At 40.1% G+C, this 21847-nt stretch overlaps 2 protein-coding genes across 6 annotated transcripts in view; both read right to left on the bottom strand.

Moving 5' to 3' along the window:
- LOC139354775 (serine/threonine-protein kinase GE16371) overlaps positions 1–21847 on the bottom strand; it is a 135422-nt gene that overhangs the window by 55864 nt on the left and 57711 nt on the right. The gene's annotated exons all lie outside the window — the stretch shown is intronic.
- LOC139354776 (uncharacterized) lies at positions 11044–20296 on the bottom strand. 3 transcript variants are annotated; one of them, XR_011605631.1, is made up of 2 exons: positions 11511–16960; positions 11044–11261 (listed from the first exon to the last, which is right to left on the bottom strand). XR_011605631.1 is itself a non-coding variant. In XM_070999027.1 (2 exons), the coding sequence occupies exons 1-2, from the start codon at positions 17165–17167 to the stop codon at positions 11126–11128; spliced, it is 336 nt and encodes a 111-aa protein (XP_070855128.1). In that variant the 5' UTR covers positions 17168–20296; the 3' UTR covers positions 11044–11125. The 3 variants fall into 3 exon arrangements, 1 of the variants encoding a protein (XP_070855128.1); XR_011605632.1 differs by having other exon boundaries at positions 11539–16960; XM_070999027.1 differs by lacking the exon at positions 11511–16960 and adding an exon at positions 16968–20296.

Here is a 21847-nt window from a genome sequence, read left to right as displayed (position 1 = left end):
AATATAGTTAAGAGCGTCGAGGGAGAATCAGGGAAGCAACGAAGGAGCGCCGGGGGAATCGGAGGGAGCAACACAAGGACTCGAAGGCTAGGATATGCAAGGAAACGCCGGGGAGTAGGAAAAGGTTTTAAATGTTTCCCGAAGTAAGGGGGGAATGTGAGGAGTTGAATAAGTCCTCACAAATATGAGCAGCAGATGGCCGGCCGCTTACCAGATAAGCGACGAATTCGCGTAGTAACGGCGCGGTGAGGAGAGGATGAAGAACGAGAGAGTTTGGAGACCAAGAATGGAGAGCGAGAGAGTTTGGAGACCATGGATGGAGATCGAGAGAGTTTGGAGACCAAGGATGGAGATCCAGAGAGTTTAGAGACCAAGGAGTGGATAAGGAGAGAGTAGAGACTTGCCGGCCAGAGCAAGAGTGCCATGTGGGGATAACGGAACTCCACCGTACTTTGGACCCTCCCGTCAACTTTGGACCGGGAGAAGAAGTGCCACATCTGGGCGGTGGAGTGGCACACAGGCGTGCCACAAGCATCACGGGAATCAGCGGGAGGGCAGCAGTGGGCAGAATATCGGTTGGAAGCGGTACGTGAAGGACAAGTGGGTCAACCAGGAGTCACGGACTTTGGACCCGGAGTGGATTGATCCAGCGGGCCGTGCGCAAAAGAAAAATATCGGTTCCGGAGGCCCTGGCAGCTGGATCAGTCGATCACGAGGAGTCAAACCGTCAAGATCAATCAGATACCAAAGTGAACAGTTTATCAACCAGATAGTCTACAAGGGAGCAACAGCACGTCGAGTCGTCGGAAAAGCAGCGCCATGGGAGCCTACAAGGAGCAAGATTGGTACGTCGAGACGTTCGGGATTGGGATACCAGGAATCTCCGAAATGAGACGCAGGTAGCTGAGGTCCAGAGGGCATCACACGGCTAGGTCAAGGCGGTCGATTTAACCCTATCAACAAAGTCCTGGTGTTACGCCTGGAGGATAACGAGAATAACAAGCCAGCGGTAGATAGGTACGGTCTCGAGTGGAGTTGTCCAGGAGAGCCCTACGGTTTCGACTTGCGAGGTCCCGGAGCGGCGTGTCCGAATCCCAAAGACAACAAGCCAGAAGGAAGAGCGGTGGATCGGTACGGTCTCGAGTGGAGTTGTCCAGGAGAGCCCTACGGTTTCGACTTGCGAGGTCCCGGAGCGGCGAACACCCGAACCCCGAGCACCAAAAGCTTCGCTACGTCCAGCCGCGCAGCCAGCACCACCAGGAGCAGTGCGCAAGATAGCGTCAGCAGCAGGCCAGCCACCACATCACGAAAGCCGCGCAACACAGAGCGAGCCACGCGGAAACGTCCCGGACAACACGCAGAAGAGTGAGGCTAGTGTGGAACGTTCGTTTACACTAGGCGTAGAAGCGAAGTAAAGCGCGAGGCAGCTTCTTGGCGTTCCGCCTTGACTGTCCGCGCGGGCTGAGCAGAAACCCCAGTGGGACTATCCGGGACAGAGCAAGGGACAGGCGGCGGTGTGTCGAAAGGAGTGATCCTGTTCACCCTAGTCTGAGAACGGTGACGCTTCCCTAAGCCCGTACGGCTGATCCCCCTCGCGAGTTCGAGTCATTACCAGCAGTCACCAGTCACGCGTCAGGGGCGAGCAGCGAGCGAGCATCTTCAGGGAGCTGCAAGGATCTTCAGGGAGCTACAGGACTTGAGCACCGAGTCAAAAAGGCGAGAGGTCGTCGAGACAACCAGGACCGTCGGAAGTACCTAAGGTCACAAGTGACGAGTCAAGGCCAACCAAGTGAATTCTGTGCTTACTCACTGAGCTACTGGGCGGTCACGTTTATATAAATTTGGTGGGAGCTAGACGCACGAATTTCGTAGCGAGCAGACCACAAAAATCAGTTCGTTACATCTGGCGCCCAACGTGATTGTCCCAGCAGTAAAAGCAACTTAAACAGAATGGGAAAGAAGTGGATCTACCGGCTTAAAAAGGAGGACTTCGAGAATGTCGCACAGAGGCTTAATATCACCCTGGACGGCAGATTAGAAGACATGAGAAAGGCATTATCCGAGTTTTACTCAGAAACGGATAATGACCCACAACTCGTTGACATCTGGGCCGAGTTGGAAGCTACATACCACGACAAAGCCGGCCCGAGCATCACGTTAACGAACGCCGAAGGGGACAACTTAGTGGCAACCCTGAACGTTGACAACCTACAAAAAGAGGCAAACAGGAGAGAATCAAGCCAAGACAGGAAAATAACAGCGCTGGTCTCGAGACCCAGTCAGTCAGACTATGCAAGGATCGCCAAACAGGTCCGCGAATGGTCGTTCAGGTTCTACGGGGTGGAAAAACCGTTCGAGTTCCTGGAGCAGGTGGAATGGTCCGCCAACACATACGGCTTGGAGTTAGACATGAAGTTAGGAAGGGCTCTGAAGTGGTTTATCGCCAACAACAAACAATGGAAAACCTGGGCGGAGCTCAAAGATAGTTTCCACATATACTTCTGCCGAGAGACTTCTTCACCAGGCTGGCGGATCAGGTCAGGCAACGGAAGCAGGGCTTCAGCGAGTCGTTCAAAGACTTCACGATTTTTTTTTATATATATTAAGTTACTTCCTTCCGTGAAGAGGGAAGAATTATTTGGCCGTCCCGTTGGAACGGGTTAACGCCACCGCCAATGTATGAAATTAAATTTCAAGAAAAACAAAATTAAATGGACAGCTATGTAAATAGCGTGCAGTAGTTTCTGGTGATGTTATGATGACGATGAACGATAAGCGATGAAAATGTTATCAATGTGTGTGAGAAATTTTAATTTTAAGATTTTGTGAGTTGGTATACGCGTGAATGGTGTTATAGTGTATTAAATGAGCAGTGTGGAGTGTGATATATTAGATATTAAGATTAGCAACCCAAATGAAACTGGTAATCGGTGTCCAATTTTCAATTGGTTCATTTCCAAGTAAACGATAAATATCGTTATATTTAAGTAGTGTTGGATAATTCTGTCTTGTTGGTGTATACTTTGAGCAATTTAACAAAATATGCGAAATGTCTTCATTAATGTTGCACGAATCGCATAGGGCGTTATCGTAAACTTTCATTTTGGAAAGTGTGTATTTTTCAAAAGCTGCCGAAGCGGCAGCCACTGAGCATTTGAATAAACATATTCGTTTGATTAGATTTAGAGATCGTTTTATTTACATGCTGAACAGACGAGTTATTTGAACTTATGACTCTACCTAAATAATTTATGCTATTTACATTTTTTAAAATAATATTATTACACTTAAAGGTTTTTTCCTTAAATTAAAATGAATGGTGGCTGATTTGTCTGGATTAAAAGTAAGATTATTAATGTTGCACAGTTCCATAAATCTATTTACTTTTTGTTCTAATTTCTCTTCAGCCATCGAAAAGACTTTGTCATAACAGACTAGAAAGAAGTCGTCAGCGTACTGGAACAAAGTACTCTCATGGTCATTACTTAAGCTGTGAAGCTCAGCTGTATATAAATTAAAGAGGATTGGACTCAGACAACTACCTTGACTAACTCCTTTGTTTACAGTAACCTCTGCAGAACCCATAGTGAGAACTCTTTTACTAAGGAAGTTTATAATGAAATAAATATGATTGCGGTCGAAACCCAAACTAACTAATTTGCTACCCAGAATAGGGATATTGACGGCATCAAAGGCTTTACTTAAGTCTAAAACAGCTGCGGTAACGTGGAAACCACGAGCTTTTAGGTTGGCTATGTTATTTAGCAAATCGTTGATGCATTGGGCAGTAGAATGTTTTTTCCTGAACGCATAGGATCTTGGTGGCAGAATTTTATTTTTATTAATGTGCTCTTCCATACGCAATTTAATCAAAGCTTCTAAGCACTTAAAAGTCACACTTAGAAGGCAGATAGGTCTGTTGTTGGTAATAATTGAAGAGTCAAGATTTTTTTTGGGAACAGGTATAACACCATTGTCTAAAGTAATGTTTAGCAGGTATACCAGTTTTTCTATTTGATTTAAGGGTAGAGCTAAAAGCATTCTGTATGAAATGTTGTCAAGACCCTTAGCCGAGTCTGGGTTACGAGAGTTTAGGAAGTCAAGAAGTTCACGCGCAGAGAAACTTGAGTTGGCATATCTATAAAGCAGATCAGGAGAAAAAGATACGTCAGGCTATTGGTTGTGGCTATTTGATTGATAAAGTCTCTATGTTCTGAGTCTTTATAAAGCTTCAGATTTTTGATTTTGTTCCACATATCTTTCAGAGAAGAGGGGTTGGAAATGTCTTCTGCCAGCTTATTGAGGTTTTCTTTTCTCATTTTATAAAAAAAGCTGTTAAGTTTTTTATTACTGTTAATATAGGCAATAGCATCAGATTGTAGTTTGGATTTAAAATATTTTTGTCTGCACGCGTTTCTTAATCTAAACAATTTTTCACAGACCTCGTCCCAATACTTTTTTGGAACATATCTATTGTTCGTATTTATTTTAATTGAATTATTAGAGTGTATTGTTTGGGATGAGTTGGAAATGCTATCTAACGTTGTAATTTGAATTTTGGAAAAGTCTTTAATAATTTTTTTATGGTTAAATTTAATAATATTAGTCGAGGCAGAAATTTGGTCTATTTCAATTAAGATTGGGAAATGATTGCTATTTGATATTTTAGAATTTATTGAGGACCAGTTAGAACCAAGATTACTACTATTAATGAAAGTGAGATCGAGTGTTGAACTATAGGATGGGTTATGAGAGTAAGTTGGAGAGCCGTTGTTAAGGCAAAAGAAACCGGAGTGTAGGAGGGAATTTTCTAAGATGCCGCCTCCGTGCGGGCTGAGCAGAAACCCCAGTGGGACCATCCGGGACAGAGCAAGCCCGTACGGCTGATCCCCCTCGCGAGTCCGAGTCGTCACCAGCAGTCACCAGTCACGCGTCAGGGGCGAGCAGCGAGCAAGCATCTTCAGGGAGCTGCAAGGATCTTCAGGGAGCTACAGGACTGGAGCACCGAGTCAAAAAGGCGAGAGGTCGTCGAGACAACCAGGACCGTCGGAAGTACCGAAGGTCACAAGTGACGAGTCAAGGCCAATCGACATTTGTAATAATATACCCGCAATAAACCCACTACGAACCCGTGAACTCTGTGCTTTCTCACTGAGCTACTGGGCGGTCACGTTTATATAAATTTGGTGGGACGAACACACAATCTACTCAGCTAGCCGCACGAATCTCGTAGCGAGCAGACCACAAAAATCAGTTCGTTACAGTTAATTTATATTTACCTATAACAGCCAACCAGGGAACAAGAAAGTCGATACAAGCCACCAGCGCCCCAACAGTCATAATTATAATTTTGCCGCTACTGTTACTGCGATCAATTAATGTTAACAAATTGCGCCGGAGCCTAACTAGTCTGCACATGCTAAAGCTTAAAACTATTTTCTTCGCGTCGCAAACAACATCTCAAATCACTGAAGACCACTCAAAGCGTCGCAAAAACGATTGAAAACGGCAAAAGGCGGAAACTCTCTCCTGAGTCCAGAAAGCGTGACACTACAAAGCCAAGAACTAGTGGTGAACCAGGTCAGCTGTTGTCGCCATTCACACTGCACGATCACACCACCGCTGAAGTGTGACTATTAAAAGAGTTCATGCTGTAGCAGCTAGCTTATTTTTATCAAATATAACAATTTTTAAATTCAAACTGCCTAAACATTCCACCATCGCCAGCAAAGAGAACCTGGAAAAAAACTACCACCGAGTTAAGTCTGTATATCTGAATACATATTGTATATGTATATGTATTGACGTCATTAATAGTGAACTTAAAATAATAAGCAATTGAGCAATGAACAATGGTCTTCAAATAAATTCAAAAAAATCTAAATGTTTGGTTATTTCTAAAAAAGAAATAAACGCAACAATGCAAATGCTCAGGGTTGATACTGATGAGATTAAACATGTAAGTCAAGCAAATAATCTTGGAATTGTGTTTCGTGGTCCAACCATATTAATTATATGGTTGGTAAGACTTATTGTCAACTACGGCAAATAACACTGATCCAGAACATTTTACCAACCCATAGTAAAATGGCACTAGCAATGTCAATAATAATTCCATCATTATTATACTGCGTTGAAATATTTGAAAAGTGTGACTCAATAAGTAGGAATAAATTACAACAACATAGCAAGATTTATTTTCAATACTAAGCCACACGATATCTTTTTGAGTTATGCTAAACAAATCTTTGGACTAGACTTTTCCACATTAGTCGAATTTAGGACACCGATTCTTCTCCACAAAATAGTCACGACCAAGGAACCGAATTACTTTACTTTACACAATCAACCAGAACTAATAATATAATACCAACAAGAAACCACTACTCCTCCAGAAAATCACTTCTTTGCACGGGCTGTTAAGCTTTGGAATAATTTACCACTCAGTTTAAAGAATTCAAGAACTGCTATACAGTTTCGGAAGGAATTATTATTAAAGTTAAAAAATAACTAACCCCCAATCACACACAACTAATTATACATTCAACATTACACTAGATAAGACTTGAAAATTGTACGATTAATAACCATTACCTATAAAATAATCAAAACGTATATGTTAAAGTAATTTTTGTAAAACTTTTTGTAAGACTGTGAATCTTTTCTTGTGACTAGTGCTTTATATTTAAGTTGAATTTTTAACTTTAGCGCTAGAAAGATAAATAAATAATATTAATAATAACAAGACGCAATGAATATCTTAAATCTGTGGATTCCCTAACCTTCCGTGTCAGTCTGATGTTATTTTCCCCCTTTTTGCTGATTGCGATATGACAGTTTAAAATATCTGACATAGTCGTCGGCTACTTTCTGTCTCGGTCTTGTTAATCCATAAAATCTATATTTATTATATCTATATACTTAAATATGGCTATATCATAGGCTTACATCACATATGGTAAAAATGTTTCTTTGCATTACAGATCGCAAGTCAACTCCGTTGCTTAGTCGAGCTTATCCACCACGCGAACACTTTTTATCTTAGGGACCCTCTATTAATGAACGATCTCCCCTCTAAATTAGAGCGGAGATTATAGTAACCTGCGTGGTTCTGTGAGCTTTTGCCGGGCTAGCTAAATCCAGGGCCCCGCTACAACGATAAATATAACGTCGACTCACATGAATGGAGGCTCACCATTTAACAATACAGTAAGCTGCACGTTGGCATTAAAATGTAAATTAAAAAACAACCAAAACAACATCACGTAGCACACTCATATGTCAACAATTTGTTGGGTCTCCGCGGTGGACTAAAAGTCTTATTTCTATTGCAGATAGAATATAAGTCGCAACGAGCCAGATCGGAAAACTACACACTGTTGCTCCAATAATAATGATAAACAAAAAATAATTTTAAAAAAAAATACAACTTATACTCTTGGTAATATCATTATTTTAATATTTCAGAATTTCGATTACAACTTAAAAATAAATCGGACGACTGTATCATACAGCTGCCGTAGGATCTATCCGATAATTAAGGGGAAAATAATATTAAAATAATTATAGCTTCGTTATTTTTTATCATATTCTTTTCTACTCCAGTACTTTATTTTTTTAATATTTAAGAATTAATTATTTAAATTAAGAATTCAATTTAATTCGAATCGAACTATTATATCATATAGCTGCCATAGAAAGGAAATAAATGTCAAAATAACACAAAGACCGTTATATTTCGTTTTCGGTAAGCATATACGGTAGTTAATTAAAATTTACCATTATCTTAATATTTCTGTAATTACTTTTTAGTTTTCTAAGAATCTGTACCTACAATGGTCCCATTGGAACGACCTGCATGGGTATAGAAACTAATGAATAATTTAGTAAAGAAGTAAACTAAAAACAAGGAAGAACGCTATAGTCGAGTACATCGACTATCAGGTACCCGTTACTCAAAGGGAAATGGAGATATGCAAGCAGCAAAGCAAAATTAAAATGCGCCACCTACCGGCGGTAGACAGATTTAAGCGTTATGGGCGTTAGAGTGGGCGTGGCAAAATTATTTTTGGATCAATCGATAGGTATTGACGACACCAATACATTTCAGTTAAAATTTTTTATCTAGCATGCAAATTGTGGGCGTCACAGGTTTTCGCGGTTTGTGGGCGTTTAAGTGGGCGTGGCAAACTTTTTTTTAGGTCAATCGATAGGTATTGATGAGAACAATACATTTCAGTTAAAATTTTCTATCTAGCATCAAAACTGTAGGAGTTACAGTTTTGGGCGGTTTGTGGGCGTTAGAGTGGGCGTGGCAGTCTACTGAAACAAACTTGCGCTGCGTAAGAAGCTCAGGAATCTGTACGCCAAATCTCAATAGCCTAGCTCTCATAGTTTCCGAGATCTCAGCGTTCATCCGGACGGACAGACAGACGGACAGACGGACAGACGGTCAGACGGACAGACGGTCAGACGGACAGACGGACAGACGGACATGGCTAGATCGACTCGGCTAGTGATCCTGATCAAGAATATATATACTTTATGGGGTCGGAAACGCTTCCTTCTGCCTGTTACATACTTTCCGACGAATCTAGTATACCCTTTTACTCTACGAGTAACGGGTATAATAAATAACTTAAAGGGTGGACAACACTTCTAACAAAAATAAAAATACTACAAATTCTTTAAAGTGCATTAAAAACAAGAGAAAACGCAACAGTCGATGGCCTCGAATATTATTTACCTGTTACTCAGCTTAAGGGAGTGCGAGAGGGACGGAGATGTGCTTTTTTCACTAACACACCTAGCCTATAGCGCCACCTAGCCTATACCGTCACCTAGACCGACGTCACCTAGCGCCCCTAGCTGCTTGATTGCACGTTAAAGAAAAAAAATCAGCGACCATCTTGCCAGTTTGCCACTAAGGTCCTAAGTGACATCAGCAATTTCAAGCTCGAGTGGTCAGTAATCACCGTGAGCGGCATCATTTCGATGTAGGGTCTGAACCGTTTAATTGCGTAGCACTCTTCCGTCACGCTATAGTTTCGCTGGCAAGGATTGAGTTTCAGGAAGAAAAATGTTGAGCCCTTACCTTACCGCAAGTTTGTTTCAGCAGCGTGCCACGCCCACTTTAACGCCCACAAGCCGCTTCTACAGTTTTAATGCTAGGGTAAAAATTTTAACTGAAATGAATTGCTCTCATTAATACCAAACGATTGACCCAAAAAAAAGTTTGCCACGCCCACAATTTGCCCACAAACTTCAAAAAATCGTAAATATGAACGCGGATATCTCGAAAACTATCAAATACAGAGAATTGGGACTTCAGATTTAGATTCCGTAGCCTTGTAGGCAGCGGAAGTTTGTTACGGGACTATGCCACGCCCACTCTAACGACCGCAAGCCGCCTAAGCCTGTGGCACCCAATATTTTCATACGAAAAGATTTTAACTGAAATGTATTAGTCTCGTCAATACCTTTCGACTGACCCAAAAAAAAGTTTGCCACGCCCACTCTAACACCCATATAACCATATATTGAGATTAGGGGTAGGTGGCGCATTTTAGTCTCGCTTTGCTGCTTGCATATTTCCAATTCCCGGGTATCTGATAGTCGAGGCTCTCGACTATAGCGTTCTTCCTTGTATTTTTTTAAATAAATAGAGAACGCACCAAATCCAAATCCAAGTATGAGCGAAAAGCAGCTAAAAATATTTACACCTCTAAGAAAAGTTAATTCGTTTAGGATTTATGAACATTAGAAATTGCTACATTCGGGGGCTGCCGCATTAACGTTTATTCAATAATCGACTTAACAAAATGAAATATTTTTTTTGTTATCCCTTTAGATTTGTATTATCAAAATTTTAAATAAAAAATGTTTGTGAAAAATATTTTTTTAATTTTTTAACGTTAATTGCTATTCTTTGAAGTTTTTACAGAAGTATCCCTTCGTTCTGGAGTAGGCTTGGTGTGATATATCAGAAGGCAAAACGCTTTTTTGTTTTTTTTTTGTGCCTAAAACTCTGTGTCGCTGTCGACGTCAGTAGAGAAGTCGGTGCAGCGTAGAAGACTGCCCTCTCTTTCTTTGTCTCATAATCTGCCTGCACTTTGCGCTCGCAGAGACAAATTTCGCTCGGTCTGTTACTCGTTATTTTTTTTTGCGTCCCTCCGTTATGTTCAGTTAGCGACTACCATTTTGGCGGAACAATTTTTGTGAAGCAGCGACATGTAAATGCCCTAATATTTTAGGAGCATTGTTGTACTTAAAAAAAAGACGAATAATATTGTTTTTTAAAAGTACACGTTTTGATCATAGTAAATTTAAGTTAATTGAACTTACGAATAATGTTATGTTTACGTATTATACATTATTATTGCAATATAATTTTTTAGATACGTTATACAAATTTAGTCCTTTAAAATTTATTCAAATATTTAAAACATTTTAGTATTATAATTTTTTTAAAATTCATTTTGTATTTTTTACTTAAGGAGTAAGAATTATATAGTCACATAATTTTCGCTTTAGAAAGGGTATAGGGTGCAGTGGCACGCGCCAACAGAGAAGAGAAAACAAAAGAAATCAAGTAAAGGGCTGAGAAGAAGTCTTGGTGCATTCTGTTTGAGTTAATTATTTATTCAAAATGATAGTAAAGTTTACAAAACTAATACTAACATAGGGGTGTAGTGCTAGCTACGAGACCTTCGGCTACGTATTTATTAACTTAATTTAACAATTTTTTTTTTTTACTTAATTTAACAATTTTTTTTTTACGACATGTAACAAGTGAAATTACGAGTGCCTTTAACAAATTTTCATTACAATTTTCACTTGTGAAAAATCGAACATCCCATACAATTGTCTATATGGAGTGTTAATTGTTTTTCACGCGTGCAAGCTGACATGTCACGTGTTATTCACAAGGTTGTTCACGAGTGAAACTTTACCTTCGAAACTGAAGGGTTTGAGTTGATGAGTTTTCATTTATGAAATCACCTGCTAGTGACACGTCCCACGTAAAATCACTTGTGAAACTCAGAATATTTCTAATGAGTTTTCAATAATGAAAATATAGAATTTAAAATACATAAATTTATATTTACTTTTTACTTCATTTTAATTAAATTGTGTTATTTAGGTTTTCTGTTGAAGAACAATTATTGTTTGTAAGCCTAGTTTTCTGTTTCGTTAGTTTGTATTTTACATAGGCTTCCTTAAACATTTGTCCAGGTCCTCCAATTTCTCGGTCAACGCTCCTGAAAAAATGAAAGGGCATTTGTTTAAAAAATGCGTTTTACTTGTGTAACCCTTTTCGGGATCTTAAGGACTTCTTCCCGTTGGACCCGTCCAAATTATATTCAATAATAATATTTCCTGCCATTAACAGTTTAAACCGCTTTTACAGCCGTTCGTTTCCTATTATTTTTGTTATTTTCTTTGTATGCTAATAGAAATAAAAATAAACATAGAAAAGCAAATACAAGTCGTCCTTGCTCGATACTTACCCATAAAATAGTTATAAAATTTACGTACTTTTAAAGTAAGTTTAATGCAAAACATCTTAAACTTAATGTAACACTTATTTGACTTTATTATTTTCACTTTTAGAAACAAAATACATATGTAAATGTGTTTAGCTGCGCACAGTTCAAATGGTTTGCATTTCTCTTTAATTACTAGAGCAAAATGCACCAAGTCTTCTTCTCACCCCTTTCCTTGATTTCTTTTGTTTTTGCTTCGCTGTTGGCTCGTGCCACTGCACCTATACCCTTTCTAAAGCAAAAAAAAGTATGCGACCATATAATTCTTACTCCTTTAGTAAAAAATACATTATGAATTTTTTAAATATGTTTGTATTAAAATGTTTTAAATATTTAAATAAATTTTATCGGACTAAATTTCTATAAGTAAACTAAAAAATTATAGTGTAATAATATTGTACAATACGTTAACAAAACATTATAAGTAAAGTCAATTAACTAAATTTACTATGATCAAAACATGTACTTAAAAAATTTTTTTTTTTTAATACAATAATGCTCCTAAAATACTAGGGCATTCACATGTTGCTGCTGGACGAAAATTGTTCCGCCAAAATGTTAGTCGCTAGCTTAAAATAACGGAGGGACGCAAAAAAAAACAAGGAATAACGCTTTAGTCGAGTACCTCGACTATGAGATACCCGTTACTCAACTAAAGGGACCAAAGGGAAATAGAGACATGAAAGTAGCAAAGCGAGATTGAAATGCGCCACATACCCGCGATATCAATATATGGTTATGTGGACGGTAGACAGATTTAAGCGCTATGGGCGTTAGAGTGTGTGTGGCAAACTTTTGGGTATTGACGAGACTAAAACATTTCAGTTAAAATTTTTTCTAGCATCAAAACTGTCACAGTCACAGTTTTGGGCGGTTTGTGGGCGTTAGAGAGGGCGTGGCACCCTGCGGAATCAAACTTGCGCTGCGCAAGAAGCTCAGGAACCTGCATGCCAAGTCCCATTAGCCTAGTTCTTACAGTTTCCGAGATCTCAGCGTTAATACGGACAGATCGACTCGGCTAGTGATCCTGATCAAGAATATATATACTTTATGGGGTCGGAAACGCTTCCTTCTGCCTGTAACACGACGAATCTAGTATACCCTTTTACTCTACGAGTAACGGGTATAATAACGAACCGACAGTCGGCAGTCTTCTACGCTGCGCCGACTTCTTTGCTGACGTCGACGTCAAGCGTTTAGGCACAAAAAAAAAGCTTTTTGCCTTCTGACATGTCTGATTTTTCGGTTGCTCGAAATTATTTGGCAAGGTGATTCAAGAACAATTTTAAGAGGAATAATTGTTGTTGCGAAGAGACTTTCATCCTGTCCATGCACTTAAAAGCCGCTGGGCCGTGTGATTCACAAAAGCTTGTAGCTTAACTTCAGCTCTGTTATTATATTGACACTTATATTTTATATTCTGTAAATTATTATTATTATATTGACACTTACAGTGGCGAAAAAAATAATAGCACCACTTCAATTCATTTTCTTCTGGGTAAAATAAAATTGTTTTCAGTGTTTGTTTTTTTTCAACACACAATTTTTTGTACTCTTTAGTATTCTTTCTAACGAAAAAATGTGTTAGCTTATTTTTCAATCCTGCCTATAAATTTATTTTTAAGAGTTTTATTAAAAAAGCCCAAAAAAGGCGAAAAAATAATAGCACCACTACAACATTTATTAGCAAAAACCCCATATTTTGCCGAATAGCCTTAATACAAAGCACGGGTCAATTAAATTTATCTATAATTTAAATATTTTGAACATAAAAAGTTTGATAATACCATTGAAATGGGACGTGGAAAGCATTGCACTAAGGAAAAGCGTGATATCATCCAAAAATTGATAAAGGATGGAAAATCTTACAGAGAAGTTGGTCGATTGGTCGGATGTTTAAATAAAATGATTAAGAACGCTCTAAAATATAAAGAAAAACCTGAAACACGAGGACGAAACCAATCTATGACCCCCATTCATGTCAATCGATTGATTCGTCAGAGCAAGAAGGATCCTTTCAAATCTGCTACTGAGCTTAAAAAGGAGCTTAAAATAAATGCGACGGTGCTAACTGTGCGTACATATCTCAGGGAACCTAACCTAAAAATCTGCAGCCCAATAAAAGTACCACTTTTAAATGCCAGATCATGCAAATTGGTCACCCGATCATTGGAGGACTATTTTACTGTCAGGTGAGAGCCAGGTGATTATGTTTGGTGGAAAAGGATCCAGATCTTATCAGACGTCCAAAGAACTCGGAATTTAAGCCCCAGTACACCACAAGGACCATAAAGCATGTAGTGTGATGATATGGGCCCGCTTTTCCTATTACGAAGTAGGCCCGATACATTGGATCAAGGCCATCATGGATCAGCACGTATACGTGGATATCATGGATACCATTATGCTAGCATACGCAGAGTATGAAATGCCGCTCGTGTGGGTCTTCCAACAAGATAATGACCGCAAACATACCAGCAAGAAGGCAAACTTCTCGATGATGCGACCGGTTAGACATTTCCGAAAACTTTAATTTCGGATAGATCACATTTTGAGGCCATGGAAATAAGAATATTGAATTTAGCCGAATGACGTTCTTTAAAATCGATACTTGATTTTTAAAAACTATTCCTTTTAACATGGTATTCGGATCTCAGATTGCAAGTTTCAAGTTTTATAGACTTAATACAATTGTCATCTGAAATGTCAGATTTTAATGCAATAAAACTAGCAACTAAAGATATCCGCAGTTACCGCTTTTTTCAAGATAGACATGGCGTGCTGGCCTCGGATTTTAAACACGGAATGACAGAAATTAATAACATTTTCTAGAGAAGAGCTAAAAAGTAGACAATTTTTTTATTTATATATCGAAAATTAACACGATTGTTTGGAATCGGAAGTAAAAGGAGTGAATAAAGGAAAAAAACGATTTTAGATATTGGGCAAACTAAAATCAAATTTTGACGCGAAAAATTGCATCAAAGCTTAAGGCAAAAAAGGAAATACGGTACATTTTTGGTATTTTTAGTAAGGCTCATTAAAATACCTCGTCTCCAAGTTAAGCCTTTAATTAAAACTAAGATTACCGAAAACTAAGGCAAAACCGCTTTGAGTCGGCGATGAGCGAGTTAAATTGACCAACAAATTTATTTTAGAAGGAATGACTATATTTGGGGATGACACTTAGGTTAGGTAGGTATGGTTGGAGATTAGAAACTAATCCCCCCGCTTAGGCCACACTGGGCCCCTTGTTATACCACGTAATCTCTGTACAGATCCTTTTCCCTGGCTCATGGGTTATTGGGTTTCTCGAACCAGTTTGTTCTTTTTAGGAAACATAGGAGCTTGGGAAAGTTTACGCCCTGTATGGTCGCAAAGTTCGGAATTGTGTAGCTTCCTAGGGTTTGAAGACGTTTGAGGTTGTGCGCTGGGCAGAAGCATAGGAGGTGTTCAATGCTTTCCTCTTCGCCTACCTGCTTATAGCTGCGGCAGTAGTCGTGGTTGCTGAGTCCCAGCTTGTGAAGGATCCTGAGGTTAGAATTCTTTTCTAGGGAAGGCCACCAGACGATGTTACCGTAAATAAGAATGGGCCTTACTATTGCAAGTGAACAATTACGGGAGAGAAACCTTACTTCATTCCAATAGCTTTTTTACAAGCGAAGAGTGCTATGTCCGCTTTACGTGTGCGGTCTATGATGTTGTCTATCCAGTTGAGTTTTTTATCAAGAATGACACCTAAGTACTATTCCTGGTTGCTAAGGGTTAGGCGCGTTTGGTGTAGTTTTGGGAGAGTTCGACTTGGTATCTTATACTTCCTTGTGAATAGAACTAGTTCGGTTCGGGGTAAACTCCCAGTCCACATTTCACTGTCCACCTAGAGAGGGTGGATAGGGCTGTTTCTATCAGACTGCAGAGAGTTTCAGCCACGTCGTCCGCGTAGGCTACCACTTTAGTGCCCGCTTCCTCTAAAAGTGATAGTAGTTTGTTGACAACTATAACCCGTAGACGAGGTAAGAGTACACCCCTTGCGGGGTTCCTCTACTGACAGTCCTGGTCGAGTGTGCTGATCCCATAGTGGAGTACACTACTCTGCTGGTAAGCATGGAGTGTATGAGTCCCACCATAGGCCGCTCAATGCCCAGTTCAGTCAGAGCACCAGTGACGTTGGGGTGACGTTGTTGAAGGTGCCTTTTATGTCTAGAAAAGCTGCCAGAGAGTTTTCCTTGTTGCGGAATCCCCTCTCTATACAAGATACTAGGGAGGGGAGGGCGCTATCTGTTGATCTGCCTTTACGGTACGCATGTTGTGCGTTTGAGAGTAGGCTTGGGTTGGTAGTTAGCCTGATGTGGGTGTCAACTAGCCTTTCCAGGGTCTTCAACAAGAAGGAAGAGAGACTTATTGGGTGAAAGTCATTTGGGGTGATGTGGGAGGGTTTGCCGGCCTTCGGTATAAATATTACTTTAACGTCCAGCCACGTGGATGGAATGTGGTTTAGTGCTAGGCAGCAGTGGAAGATGGCTGTCAGCCAAGGGAGGGATGTGTTGTAATTGGGCCGGGACGGGGGATTTGAAGGGCTTAATAGAGTTAATAGCCCACTTGATGCGGTCAGGGTTTGACATATTGGCTATGGAAATGGGTGTCTAGCAGGAGTTCAAGGGTTTCCTGGCTGTTTTCCGTCCAGGTGTATTCTATGCTAATGCAGAAGTTAGCTTATTCTCTTCGTTTCGATATTCTTATTTCCTTTTTGTATAGGCTTAACTTCGTATGGTATATGTTCCAAGAAGCTTCGCTGTTGTTGTACTTAGCTCTAATGAAGTAATTTCTGCACTCGCTTTTAAGATTCGCCAGGTTTGTGTACGAACAAGGCGGCTTGTGCTTTGTTTTGACTGTTCTGCTTGGACAAGCCTTTTTATGGTTTCACTGCAGATGTCAGTGAAAGTATTGAACAGGTTATCTATTTCTTGACTGTTAAGTACTTGCGTCGATGGAGTGTTAAGTTTCTTGAGAGGAGTTTTTTGTAGTAACCAAATTTGGTTAGTCCTAGATCTGTAATGTTCTCGGCGGGAGTACAGTTTAGAGTTATTGAAAATTCTATGTACCGGTCTGAGAATGAGTGCCCGACCCTCACTTTTCACGCTTCTAGCTGGTTAAGCAGGGCTAGGGCAATGTCTAAGACTTCCCTCCTATTTTTAGTGATGAAAGTTGGGTCATTACCTTTGTTGCAAATAAGTAGATTTGATTGAAGGAAATATTCATAGAATAATGCAGATTAATCTGCAGAAACTGCACCATTTTTAAGGCTGGGTACCCTTCGCTTCATCCACTAAGTCCTGGAGTACAGTGCGCCCCGGTCGGGTCGTGCGATGCGTGCACAGCTGTTTCAGGCTTTCGGTGAGCTCTAAGTCAGTTGACACTTACCTTGTATGGTTGGCCTCCTCGTGTTCCATCTCGTCGTCACTCGGGGGCTTGTAGGACGCGCCGGCAGCCAGGTTGTCTGCCGCTAGTTTGTCTGTATCGTAGATGCGGAGTGGCACCTTGTCGAACCCATAGTTCAGCCGGGTTTGCTGCGCTGCGAGGGGTTCTAAACATGCCTGGTTAAGGAGGATCACCACGTTCATGGTGACGCGCTCGGTTTTCTCCACCTTAACCACTTTCCAACCTTCTGTCGGAAGCGTCGGGTTGAACCTTGTCAGGAGGCTAAAAATAGCCCCTGGCTCAGAAGAGAGGCGGCGGCCACACCCTCGCTCTCGGTAGAGACGGGATGTCTGCAGTCTCCGTCAGCTTGGCAGTGATGGCAGCCTTGTAAAGCGCTATCGATATTTCGTAGTCACTAGCTTCACGTTACCCTGGTACCACCCCGCATCTATGCAATCTGGGGGAGGACCTGGATTTTCGTCCAGCACTTTCAACCCCACTGTCGCAAGTCCCCGTCTAACCAGACCCTACTGGTTTCTTGGGATTTTTCCGCCTTCATCGTTCTGGTAGATGACGGCAATGATCTTTTCCTTTACCACGTCCGCAAAGGACATCGACCATGTGCCGCGGTTGGTTGTCTTGACCTTCTTGTTCGCTTGTTGCGCTACTTCCATCGACGTCTCTCGCTTGTTGTTTTTGCTTGTGCTCAGAGGTTTGTATTGTTGAATCCTCTGCAATTACCTAACCAGAAGACCCACATTACCAAACGCTTGAGCTGACTTTCGACACGGGGTCAAAACTGAATAAAAAAATTAAAAAAAGTATAGGTCCTGTCGGAACGAGACAACATTTATTGTATTCGTGATAAAATTAACAAAAAAAAAAAACTTATGAAAGTTACGATTAACCCACTTTTTGCACAATCTAAAGTAAATTTTTTGAAGTGATTATTTTTTTTAATTTGTAATTGATTTTTTTGAAATATTTACTTTTTGATCAACTTTTTAGGTTTAACTAGTAGCTACACTATTGGACATACAGAATTGTTTGGTTTTGTTTGTTTTGGATGGAAATTGCGACCTGCATCTTTCCCGCCGCAAGACATTTGCACACTTGAGGCGCCTCGGCAAAATGCTTGTACCAGGCATAATATAGCATATGTATATTTAATTGAAAAAATTTGAGAAGACTGTTGACATATATAACAATTAAAGCTGAAAGTTTCGTTTCAATCAAACAAATATTTCCTTCCCAAAAAATCGCTGCTAAAGCAAGGTCCCCCGTTAATATGTAGAAGTGTATTGTCAATGGAAGTAACTCCTTTGCAAATGAAATTAAATTTGGGAAATGCACCAGAGATTTTCGCGGAGATTGCAGACTTTGATCTTATCTTTATAAAAACTTAAATAATATTCTTATACGTTTATCGTGCCAATTGCCGATCAATGTGAACAAATTCCAAAACATTTGCTATTTCACAGCATAAATAATTATAGACAAATATTCTTGGCTACCCATGGCCGCACCGGTTTATAAAATCCTCGCTCCCGCAAGTGATATTATTGAAAACACAATACATCCTATGTTCTATTTCGGAGAGAAGGCAGCTGAGGCCAGGAAATAAATCTATAAGTCGGATAGGTTGAATAAGGCGAGGAAAAGCAGTCGAAGCCACACTTTGTAGGACGTATTCCAAAGATCTTTTGACACCTCAGATCCGATATCATCGTTAAGTCTAGCTAATCGTATAAAAGTACAACATCGACGGCGTCTTCCAAAGGAAAAATTAGAATTGCTCGATAGTCTCTTAAGAAGCTCTGATACCATTCTAATATGGAACTTGACACCGAAGAAGATGTTTCAATACCATAATTATTTATATTTTACCTTTCAGGACTTTTAAATACTAGTTTTCTCAAAATATGTTCGTTATTTCATTATAAACAAACAAAATATCTGGACATTACGTTTGGTTTTCAAGTTAAATTTTTCCTTATCTATTTATACCCGTTACTCGTAAAGTATAAGGGTATACTAGATTCGTCGGAAAGTATAAAACAGGTAAACAGCCGTTTCCGACCCCTTAAAGTGATCAGGATCACTTGCCGAGTCTATCTAGCCATGTCCGTCTTTCCATCTGTCCGCATGAACGCTGAGATCTCGGAAACTATAAGAGCTAGAGTGTTGGGACTTGGCATGCAGATTCTTGGGCTTCTTGCGCAGAGCAAGTTTGTTTCGGCAGAGTGTCACGCCCATAACCATAACACAAAAACCCATCCAGCGCCCCCATTTTTATACCCGTTACTCGTAGAGTAAAAGGGTATACTAGATTCGTCGGAAAGTATGTAACAGGCAGAAGGAAGCGTTTCCGACCCCATAAAGTATATATATTCTTGATCAGGATCACTAGCCGAGTCGATCTAGCCATGTCCGTCTGTCCGTCTGTCTGTCCGGATGAACGCTGAGATCTCGGAAACTATGGGAGCTAGGCTATTGAGATTTGGCGTGCAGATTCCTGAGCTTCTTACGCAGCGCAAGTTTGTTTCAGTACAGTGCCACGCCCACTCTAACGCCCAAAATCCGCCCAAAACTGTGGCTCCAACAGTTTTGATGCTAGAATAAAAATTTTAACTGAAATGTAATGTTCTTATCAATACCTATCGATTGACCCAAAAAAAAGTTTGCCACGCCCACCCTAACGCCCATAAACCGCCCACAAACTTCAAAAAATCGTAAATATGAACGTGGATATCTCGGAAACTATCAAAGATAGAGAATTGGGATTTCAGATTTAGATTCCGTAGCCTTATACGCAGCGCAAGTTTGTCACGCGAATATGCCACGCCCACTCTAACGCCCACAAACCGCGAAAACCTGTGATGCCCACAATTTTTATGCTGAATAAAAAATTTTAACTGAAATGTATTGGTCTCGTCAATACCTATCGATTGGTCCAAAAAAAAATTTGCCACGCCCACTCTAACGCCCAAAACGCTTAAATCTGTATACCGCCGGTAGGTGGCGCATTTTAATCTCGCTTTGCTACTTGCATATCTCTATTTAGCTGAGTAACGGGTATCTGATAGTCGAGGTACTCGACTATAGCGTTCTTCCTTGTTTAATATTTTTTTGTTCTTCTTATCAATACCTAACTACACGCCAAAAATTATTGAACTCGGTCACTAAAAAGTTATAACCAAATAATAATCAATATTTTGCAATTTAATCGAGATTGGTCGAGAATGCAGAAATCAATCTGTTTTCACTAATATGTTTTAGTGAAAATAACAGAGTTGCTTAAGCATATCTCCATACCTCTCGTACAGTCTAACAGTCTAACAGTCGAGGTCATTGACAATAGTTTTATTCTTTTTTTAATGACAACAATGTAATTCCTGCCTTGCCAAGGCTTATTTGTCAATACGTTTTCATTTGTTTATTATAAACCCAAATATTTAGTTTGGTTTTGAAGTTATTAATTTCGGACACAAAAATACGTTATCCAGCCTATAAGAAATCTATAGTAAGCATAGCTCGCAAATAACTGTTGGCCATTTTTTCCTTTACCCTCCGTTTCGTTTTGGTTTTCTGTTTACGTTGTGCGACGCTCTCTTCCTAAATATCGCACAATTAGAGATACAAGTGACGCTTGCACAGAGAGGCTTACTAAAAGACCGATCACTGTAAAAGTCAACGCAACATGTGCAAGAATAGGCCAAGCATAAAAAAACGGGCAAAAAATTCTCGTCAGTTGAGAGCAAACAAATTTTAATATGATCAATTGCTCAAATTCTGAGTGAAAAAACTAATTTTGCAAACGCACGTATCGGCCGACAGTTATTTGCGAGCTGTGATAATACGTGTTCTCATCGAAACTTGGCCGCTATACCGGTCCGCCAGTGACACTTCATATTTTTAGAATTCCAAACTTTTCATTGCAGGCGATCTGGCTTAGGTACGAAACTATATCGCTGGACCAAAGTAAATCACCGGTCAAATTTGAGTTCAGACAGGACCGACCTGGTATGCCGTACGGTTGGAAGATAAGTTATAATCAACATCGATGCAGTACCAGTCCAAACCTCATGGAGTAAAGACGTGCTATCAGCAGAACTCCGCGAGTACCAGCAGTAACAAATACAAAATTCTAACAATTTTTGTAAACACAAACAAGTGCTCAAAGAAAATTTCAAAAAAACCCAATAACAAAAATCACATCGCAACCCTTACAAACGCGCACAAGTGCCTTGTGCAGCGGGAGGTAGTCCAGGCACAACAACAATGCATCGACCACCGGACTTAGACTTCCCCCCTCTGTCTACAAGAACAGCACTATTCGAACCGAAATTTCTCACGATCACCAGAACGGACAATGAGACATTTGAAAAAGTATCACCATTCGTGATTAAAAAGGTCATTGACTTCACCTGCGGTGGCGAAGTGGAGTCTTGTAACAAGAATAGAAACGGAACCTTATTAGTTAAAACCAAAGGCGCAAACCAGGCATATAGATTACTAAAGCTAACGCAATTCCACAACTTCACTGTTTCCGTAACGGACCATGAAACTCTAAATTTCTCAAAAGGAGTATTCTACTCTAATGAACTTCGCAACATAGATGAATTGGATTTACTAAACGAGCTTAAGTCGCAAAAGGTAATCAACATTGAAAAAATACGTATCATGAAGAACAATATTCGACAAGAATCAGGACTCATAACCGTCACTTTTGGATCAACAACTCTACCCGAAACCTTGATGATAGGATACGAGAGAGTTAGAGTTCGACCACATATTCCACACCCACTGAAATGCCGTAACTGCCTGAAGTTTGGACACCCGACCAAATTCTGCAGAAGCCCCAAAACCTGCTCCAACTGTTC

This window comes from Drosophila suzukii, unplaced genomic scaffold, assembly GCF_043229965.1.
Source record: "Drosophila suzukii unplaced genomic scaffold, CBGP_Dsuzu_IsoJpt1.0 scf_22, whole genome shotgun sequence".
Taxonomy (NCBI): domain Eukaryota; kingdom Metazoa; phylum Arthropoda; class Insecta; order Diptera; family Drosophilidae; genus Drosophila; species Drosophila suzukii.
The sequence above is the reverse complement of the archived record's forward strand: the minus strand, read 5'-3'. Positions and strand labels throughout refer to the sequence as shown.

Coding starts and splice junctions, on each gene's coding strand:
- LOC139354776 (XM_070999027.1), bottom strand. CDS start 17,167: ATGAACGTGGTGATCCTCCTTAACCAGGCATGTTTAGAACCCCTCGCA. Junction 11,262..16,967: donor GAGGAGGCCAACCATACAAG/GTAAGTGTCAAC, acceptor TCATTTTTTCAG/GAGCGTTGACCGAGAAATTG.